At 43.0% G+C, this 9,782-nt stretch overlaps 1 protein-coding gene across 1 annotated transcript; it reads left to right on the plus strand.

The window, feature by feature from the left end:
- Nucleotides 1–4,618: 4,618 nt before the first annotated feature.
- On the plus strand, nt 4,619–5,281 carry N7525_005063 (uncharacterized protein; the record flags this gene model as incomplete). The annotated part of the gene is made up of 3 exons (XM_061213268.1): nt 4,619–4,851; nt 4,884–5,048; nt 5,101–5,281. The coding sequence occupies 3 exons, from the start codon at nt 4,619–4,621 to the stop codon at nt 5,279–5,281; spliced, it is 579 nt and encodes a 192-aa protein (XP_061070289.1).
- Between the last annotated feature and the right edge of the window lie 4,501 nt (nt 5,282–9,782).

Consider the following 9,782-nt stretch of genomic DNA (forward strand, 5'->3'; position numbering starts at 1 on the left):
CACAACATTCTCGATCCGGGTCATCCGTAGTCTATTCGTGATTTCGCGCTTCTAGCGCACAAAGTTCGATCTATCAACGCGTAAGGTGCAGGCTTTCATGCATTTCACATCAGTTTTCTCACTAAGGCGGGTTCCTTGCGTAATAGGTTAGGGTTAGGGTGTAGGGAGCCGACGAGAGCTCTCCCCGCGGGATCCAGATCCAGATCCAGTATCAGACATCTTCAAATCAGGTTTGCTTCCAGCGAACACTCGCGAGCAGGAAAAATCAGGGTATCAAGGTTTCGAGGTTTCGAGGGTTCGCTTCCAGCGGACAAATCGCGAGCGAGAAAGGTCAAGGGTGCTACCAGCGAACAATCGCGAGCAAAAAGTGGGTCGACGACGAGGGTGGAGCTACTTCCAGCGGACAGTCGCGAGCTAATCTCCGAGAAAAAGTGGGGCCGTGAAAACTCTACAGATCAGATCAGATTTCCACGTGGGGTATCGCACAAATGACGTCACCAAAGCAGCAAAAGCATCAGCTTTATCAACCAGAGATAAAAACTGATAGAGTCTCAGTTAGGAAAAAACGAGGGCTCAGAACCTGATGGCGGCAACGAGAACAGGGACAGAGAAAGACTGTATTCGCTATCTGACAGATGACTGGGGGAGGAAGAAGGAAGAGAGGAAGACAGACAGAGAGAGAGCTGGAGACAAACAAACAGACAGGCATGACTAGCCTGAACAAACAGGCAGCCAGCCAGGTCACATGACCCAGGCTCCAACATCTACGTCCTCTAGCTCTACCTCTAAATTAGCTTCTTCTATAAGGCTATCCTTTTCCGCGACCCCTTAATATTTCGGTGCGGGGATAATTCGGTATCGAACTATAATAGTTTCCCTATTTACGCTTATTACATTATTAGGGTAAGTAGTCTTTCTTTTTCTAATATATAAAGTGGATATAGTAAAGGATAGATACTAATTTTAATATCTTATCTCGGTTTATAGGAAGTGATCCGTTACTATTTATAATTATAATATCTTAGAGGGGTTTCTATAGCTTTATAAAAAGTGTCTAGGCTTTTTACTCTTCGGTCTATTTCGGTAGGTGATTCTCTAGCGATTCGAGATAGTTTTCGAAATTCCGAGAGTCTTAGTAAGACCTTATTATTATCTCTTAGAATAGGATAAGGATATTAGTAATAATATTATATAAATTTCGAAGTAATATTTTCGTCTATTCTCGGAAGGCCTCCTAGTTTAATATATCTTTAGGGTACTTTCGTTTATAAATCGCCTACTTACCTTTATATATAGTGTAGAGGAAGTTAGTAGCTATAAGGACTTTCTAGGCTCCTAAGATATACTTCTTCGGGGCTCCTCTAAAGAGTATATTAAGGTTATTTAACTAGTCTTCTCTCTACTTAATACTAAAGTTCTCTTCGAACTTACCGATATCCTACTTAATCTCTCCTTTCTAGCTTTACTCACTCTCTATAGAGGAACCGCGATCGTTTCGAGGTCGTTTCGATAGTCCTACTAGTTCTTAGAGCTTTTTCTTATTTTCTATAACTAATTTTTTAGCTATAAGGATTCGTTATTATAAAGCCGCTTTTACTTCGTACTCCGTAGCCTAAAGCTCGAGTCTTCGGATTATCTTATTAACGAACTAGTAGTTTTCCTCGAGTGGTTCGTCGTTCGGCTCGGGCGAGTTTCTTTAGATTTAGGTCTCCCTTAGTTCCTCGCCTAGGGTAGACGTTAGTGATTCGCTACCGATCCGACTTAGATACTCGGGCGCTTCGGTGTTATTTTATAAGCCGCTACGGGTAACCGGGGGAGCTATTATATCTTAGGCGGTTGAAGAAGAAGAGTTAGAATTGTAAAGATATATAGTTATTAGGTATAAGGCCTATTAACCGGGTAAGATACGAATAGCGGGGATAGGAATGAAAGTGTATTGCCTCTATATAATAAGACTAACTCTTATCCTAAATCAGGGGGGGCCCCCGGGGGCCCTAGGATTAAAAGAAAATCCTAGTGCGCTAAGAAGTAGGGCCGATCACCTAGCGAACCCCGCACGCATTGATTACGATACATGCTACGCACATCCTGTCATTCCCTGTTTCATGATTGAAAGGACCTTTATCCTTTACAAATACCTCTATCTCAATAAGATCGCTATATCCCGTATAGAGAGCGCGTATTAGCTACTAAAGTAGGGTCTCCGGGTCTTAAATCATGATTTACTAGGAGTTCTCCGTAGCTTTAACCGGTCTATAGAGTATCAATTCTCTAAAATCTAGTATAGAATTAAGGAGTAGAAGATTCGAAGGCTAGCATATATCCCACAGCTTTACAAGCTCCTTTACACCCGGATTTCAATACGCGCAATTAAGCTTACTAAAGCGGTTTACGTACGGTATCTACCGCCAGGCGATAACAAACCCCTAGTTCCACCAATTTACACTTACAATTCTAAAGAAATAGCTAGCTTTCCATATATCTATATCATTCAGTAATACAATACGGAGCAGCGATCTTTAGAACTAGCGCTATACCATCAGCATTAGCACTTAGATAGTGTCGATGCCCCCCCGCTTAACCCGATACTTCTCATCCAAGATCCCCTTCCAGTCCGTCAACGAGGACGCCCTCGCGGTGCCAGGAACCTCCCAAGCACACAGGCAAGCACGCAGGCAAGCACGTAGGCAAGCACCCAGCAACTACAGTCTTGACCTAATCCCCTCACGTAGGATCGTTCTATACACCGAGATCCTTCGTTATAGGAGGAGAGTCGAGGACGAGGACGAGGAAGGGGACGTAGGCGTGGAATAAGCAGTGGTGAAACTGGTAGTGGTGATACCGAGACTAGAGGACAGGGACGGGGCCGAGGACGGGGCCGAGGACGGGGTCGAGGACGGGGCCGAGGACGGGGATAGCGCGCGCGGGGACCTGGTTGAGAAGCTCATTTAACCTATATGTGTAAACAAATGCTTAATTCGGCAGAAATGTACGTTTTTTTCTGATTAAAATGCATGTTTTTTTACTATATAAACCGGAATTCCTACAGTGTTGGCAGAATTATATGGCAGAAAACTCTGCACTGGCAGAACGTATGGCAGAAATCCTGGTCGCACCCGATCGGGAAGGCGGTACTGAAAATCAGGCATTTTCAGGCAGGGGGGGGGTCAAGTAAAGATGGGGGGGGGGGGGGGGGTCATATTACCAATCCCCTATCAATAACTAGAAGCCGTTTTTGTTTGATTTTTAGTACTATACAAATTCTTAACATTTAAGATAGTGTAGTATAACTAAAATATTCAAAAAAGGATTATTTACCAAAAATACGCTCCAATCGAGGGATATAGATATATATATTAATATTATCACACCTTGAAATATCTCTCAACCTAATAAAAATACTTAGTATATTATATCAAGTACTAAGATACCCCTAGGACTATACTCTTTACCTTGGGGGTTAAAATATGAAGTTGTGAAAAGTCGCATTTAGTATATAGTGTTTGGGGCTAACCGGTTGATCGTGTTAACCGGTTGGCCGTGGATTACGTTACCTAATTAGTTACCTAGGTAGTTACTTCCTTCATTGGTCAAATATATCGCCAGTAATATACTGGAGGTGTATGTATATAAAGGCTCGTGAGACTCTTGGATAATATGGAGAGGTACATTCGTCCCACTACTAAGGTCCTGCTTAAGCTCTTGCTCAAGTTGTGTGCGGTCAGGGCTTATCAGTTTTTATCGACTGCGGCCTAACCCATATGTGACTGGCGAGGCAACCTGTATTCTCTTACCACGGTTCTGACTCGGAGTGTTCGATTTATCCATGGATCAGCTACCTAGTTTACTAAGCTTCCACCTCAATGGCCCAGTGAAGTTACTTCTTCCTTCTATAGCATACATCAATACATCCAGCCACGTTCCGTAGACTCCATTTCCCCATCCTCACACTCATGGAGTATGTACTTGAAGGAAGAGGTAGAGATAGGCTTCAAGAGGTCATTGAGAGGTCAAGAAACGTGAACTGAATCTTTCCAAGCTAACTAAACGACTGGTTCGGCCTCAAATGGCGTACAAGGATTCCTGTCTTCGGGCATCTAGCAACGCTAACCAAGCCTCGTCACGGGACTCGCCACACAGCCTTATCACCTTCCATCCTTAAGTACCAGCGCGGAAGTAAGAAAAGCGCCTATACAGCAATATTTGAAATCAGATATACCACCATACACTCTCGTGTTGATCCTCAAAACCCTAGCCAAAAACACGCTAAATATGGTATGGCCGTAGATCCTTCGCTTCCCAGAATAGACCTTGTATTTTACGTGACGTTTGTGAGACCTCCTTGAACGATTTTTTTTACACGAAACCCCTATACACATGCTACTGTCTCCAGTCCGTGTGTCCCTTCCCTTACTCTTACCGGACCTCCTCACCCATTTCTTTTAAACGTCATCTGTGAGTTAGATGGTTGGTCCCCATTCCCGCTAATAGATATACATACCTCATTCACCGCCTCTGCCTCCTTCTGGTCCGCCCCTCCCGCGTATCCTTCTCGTCTCGATTCCTGCAAACCCCGTTTCTCTTGACCTTACCATTGAGTCTCCAGTGATTTCCCAATATGGAAGGACTTTCGTCTGCAGCTAGTGTAATTGCAGTCATTCAACTCACGGGAATTATTGTGAATATTCTTGTGAATATCTGTGGGGGTTACGTTCAGGAGGTCAAGGAAGCACGAGATGATATTATTACCCTACAACGGACGGTCGCAGGTCTCGAAGAGATTCTTCAGAAACTCAAAGGATTGCTGCAAGATTCTAATGTAGACAGCACAAAGCTGCCCAGCTCCTCGTCGTTAGTCAGTGATATTACTGATTGTCTTTTAGACCTCGGGACACTGAAAAGAAGATTAATCCTGGGACGGGGCAGAACAGGATAAGGAGGTTCGGCTTTCGCGCCTTGAAGTGGCGCTCAAACGCTCTGAGATGGATAATTCGGGATCTCGAGAGATACAAATCATCCTTTACTTTATCTTTGCAGGTTGGCCATAGGTAAACTTCTCCACAGAAATCGCTCGGGTAAGATCGGTTTACACCTCCTTAGTATCATCCTAGCCAATGTGGCTCGCAAAGCAGAAGATATTCGCCATGATTTTAGTCTTGACAAGTTGCTAGTTGCGCATAGGGCCGAGTTTGACTCATATATAGATCAACACGAGGATCAACACGAGGATGAATGTCTCCTAGGCACCAGAACCGAGCTCCTTCGCAAAATCACAGAATAGGCTGTTTCACCGCAAGGTAAATCTACAGTTTCCCGCACAGTTTCAAAATCCTTCAAGCAGGACAAGCGACTAGGTGCAAGCTCCTTTTTCAAGAGAAGTGAAGGGGACCGGGGGAATACTATAAGGTTTTTCCCGACATAGCTATATAGTTAGGTCTTAGGTTTCCTAAGATCGTACCTAGTGTCCGAAAAGCAATCTATAACGACCGTGATATTGCAGTAAAATCGCTAAAAGAGCAATTCGAGAAACTACTTCTTCAACCACTGCTAGTCCTCGAGTCATCCGATCAGCAAATTCTAATCGTAATCATAGTTGTTGACGCGTTAGACGAGTGTAAGCACGATAATAACGTACGAGTCATACTTCGGTCACTACCGTGGCTACAGGAGTTAAGGTCTATAAGCGTACGAATCTTCTTGACTAGCAGACCTAAGTTGCCTATCCGGCTGGGGTTTTCGGAAATCAAGGATCAGGACTATCAGGATTTCGCGCTCTATGATAGAGCAGTTATAGCGCACTACATATTTTTATTTTTCAACTAGAGACCGTCAAAAATCAGAAAGAAACGACCGCTCCCTATCAACTGGCCTAGGTACACGGATTTGGAAGCTCTTGTTGTATTATCTATTCCACTATTTATCTTCGCTACGACCGTATATCGTGTTTTTGATGATCCGCAGTAGGACCCCATAGATAGCTCACCGAGATCCTCACCCTCCGAAGTGAGGGATCTCAACTAAGCAAGATATATCTACTAGTTCTAAATAGGCTTATTAACAACTGTTGGGGTGGTCACGTGCTTATCACGTGACTCCCGCTCTCCAGGACTTCCTCATGTTTGTAGATAGCTTCCCTCTCTCTCTTCTTCTTTTCTCCTCTCCAGAGTCTATCCATTTATTTCTCTGAGTTGCATATTCCACTGCGTAGCTTCTTCCTTCCATCAGGTTATGAAGCCCTTTGCTCGAGGACTCCGAGCATCATCAAAATCATCAATTTTTATCAAGTCTAACTAAGCGAATCAGAATTTTCAAATTTTTATTATGGGTCGCGCTTCGGCCCGTCCCGCACCCCACCAAATCGGATCATCGAATCTATTATTATTAAGGTAGTGAAGGTCATCGATATCATTATAGGCCGCATTTCTTTATCAGAGATTTCTTATCAAGAGAGCTCTATATTCATAAATAGAGATTTTTCTATCGTGAAAACTCTGCATTTCTTAGCGAGAGTTAGCGAAGACGCGTCTCTCTACTTCTGACCGGAGATCTTTCTATCGAGAAGACTCTACATTTCTAGCTAGTTAATATGACTGATTCCGAGGATAACAACGCCGGTGAGGGCTTATTACGCTCTCTCCCCGCACCTCGCACCTAAACCTAACCTTCTTCCTCCACCGGCGTAGCGAAACGACCGATTCGGACCTAGGGTATAAACCTCCTAGAGGAGAAGGAAATCAAGCTAAATAAAGGTATTAAGTTATTACTAGATAGTAGCAATCTCGCTAGATAGAAACGCTAGATCGAGAACGGACTTAGTATAGTCCGTATCGATAAAGTGGCTAATTATAAACTGCCCCGACTATAGGAGATAGACCCCGAGTACGATATTTAGGAATACTAGTTAAAAATTGCCTATAGATAGATTGAGAGTCTGCTAGATTAAGAGATTATCACTATTCTTGAAGGAGGAGTGGAAGCCTTTCCACGTTATGTAGATATTATAATACGCGAAGTGGAGACTCTCGTTCGTAGTGTAGAAATCACAGATAATATTAGATGTGAAGTTATTAAGTTTTATAAGATCCGGAGATTAGATTTCTCTAGCGCTAATGCCTATATTATAGCGTATTAGACGTAGTATAACCAACTAGGCCTATATAAGGTAGAGCCGTACCCTTTCGGTGCAATATTTATTATGCTTTATGATCTCGAAGGAGAACTAGATTCGGTGAAGTTCACCTACTAGACAATGAAGGATACTATTCTAGAGAGCGTCACGAAGGATAACTTTAATAGCTTATACAAAAAGCTAATTGTGGAAGCTTGTGATATACCTACTTTATTAAGCGCCTCTACTATAGCAAATGTAGCGTAGAAGATAGAGAACCCGCGCGGTAGATAGGGACGCGGTCGTGGCGGACACGGCCGCGGCGGCGGATATAATACTTCGTCGGACACTAAGATAGATATAAAGATAGAGGGAGAGTTATTCTTTAAAAACGGTCTAGTAAAAGGTAAGACTATCGACTAGTGGGTAGAGTAATAAAGAAACTAATAACCGTAGTACGTTAATAGCTACGAATGTCCCTACTATAGCATCGAAGGTTATCTAGTAAAGATATACTACTACCTTATAGAAGACCTTATTTTCGAAGGGTAGAAACCGGTAAAGAATATCTAGTGTTACGGTATTGTAAAGCGGTTAGCAAATAATAAGAAGAACGAAGGCAAAGCTAGTATAGCTCGGGCAAACTCCGCACGCTCTATAGATAAGATATAGATACTAGATAGTGGTACTTCTAAAACTATCACTAGTCACCGTAAAGATCTTTATAAATACACTAAGTATAAAGCTAGAGAAACGCTATATAGCTATACTAATACTAATAGTAATATTTAATTCGTAATAGTATATAGTAAGGCCCTAGTCTAGATTAAGACTTCGACTAGGAAAGTGAGAACAATCCTTATCTCTACCTACTATAACCTATTAACTAAAGATAGACTACTTTCTATAAATACTTTAGAAGTAGATTATAGGATTTATTATAACCCGATTACGTTAAAGCTTATACGTGTAAACCGGGAGAAAGTCGGCCTAGTGAAGAAGGTTAGCGGACTTCTATAGATTGATAGCCCGCTTTTTTATAGTGTGAAGAGCGAAGCCGAAGATATAAAGAAAGAGAATATAAAAATAGAGATTTCAACTAAGGTCTAAAAGACGTATTTTTACGAGCCTAATTCTAGCTCTAAGTCTAACGATAAAGATAAAGACCTTAATAGAGTTAGTAAGGCAGTCTCTACGTACGAAATATATAGATATCTAGGATATATCGGCAAACCGTATATTAAAGCTTCTTTAGCGGATACTATTCTTCTTAATAAAGATAACTAGGTTAAGCTTTACGACTTTGATTATAAAGTATATTAGCTCGGGAAAGCGAAGAAGCGGATCTCGAGAGACAAATAACGATATATTAAAAAGCCTAGTATAAAATTTTATACTAATACCTAGACTATAAATCCCCCCGGACCCGGTGGAGAGAAATATTGGGTTCCTATTATAGACGACTATACCCGATACACCGAGGGCCCCTATTTTCGCACTAAAGATAAGATTACGGAATATATGATCAAATTTTGTAAGCGATAGTGTTGGAGCCTGGGTCATATGACCTGGCTGGCTGCCTGTTTGTTCAGGCTAGTCATGCCTGTCTGTTTGTTTGTCTCCAGCTCTCTCTCTGTCTGTCTTCCTCTCTTCCTTCTTCCTCCCCCAGTCATCTGTCAGATAGCGAATACAGTCTTTCTCTGTCCCTGTTCTCGTTGCCGCCATCAGGTTCTGAGCCCTCGCTTTTTCCTAACTGAGACTCTATCAGTTTTTATCTCTGGTTGATAAAGCTAATGCTTTTGCTGCTTTGGTGACGTCATTTGTGCGACACCCCACGTGGAAATCTGATCTGATCTACAGAGTTTTCACGGCCCCACTTTTTCTCGGAGATTAGCTCGCGACTGTCCGCTAGAAGCAGCTCCACCCTCGTCGTCGACCCACTTTTTGCTCGCGATTGTTCGCTGGTAGCACCCTTGACCTTTCTCGCTCGCGATTTGTCCGCTGGAAGCGAACCCTCGAAACCTCGAAACATTCGATACTCGATACCCTGCTCGCGATTGTTCGCTGGAAGCAACCCCTGTTTTTCTCGCTCGCGATTTGTCCGCTGGAAGCGAAACCTTGATACCCTGATTTTTCCTGCTCGCGAGTGTTCGTTAGAAGCAAACCTGATTTGAAGATGTCTGACACTAGATCTGGATCTGGATCCCGCGGGGAGAGCTCTCGTCGGCTCCCTGCACCCTAACCCCAACCTGTTACGCAAGGAACCCGCCTTAGTGAGAAAACTGATATGAAATAGATGAAAGCCTGCACCTTACGCGTTGATAGATCGAACTTTGTGCGCTAGAAGCGCGAAATCACGAATGGACTACGGATGACCCGGATCGAGAACGTTATGAATTTCAACCTGCCGAAACCAAAGGAAGACGACCCGGAGTACGATACCTGGTATTACTAGTCCGTCTATACCCTCGGCTAGATCTCGTCGACACTAGACAATAAAATCACGACTATCCTCGAAGGTTCAATTCAACAATTCCCGGAGTACGCCGATGACTTGATAAAGGAGATCACCCGGATTGTGAGCGGTGACAATAAGGTTTTAAACGTCGGTGCGGAGGTCTTAAAATTCGACAAATTGAAACGAGAGAATTACACTACGGCGAAGGACTATATT

Source organism: Penicillium rubens (genome assembly GCF_028828025.1).
Source record: "Penicillium rubens strain IBT 27055 chromosome Unknown utg000002l_segment0_segment0, whole genome shotgun sequence".
NCBI classification, from domain to species: Eukaryota; Fungi; Ascomycota; class Eurotiomycetes; order Eurotiales; family Aspergillaceae; genus Penicillium; species Penicillium rubens.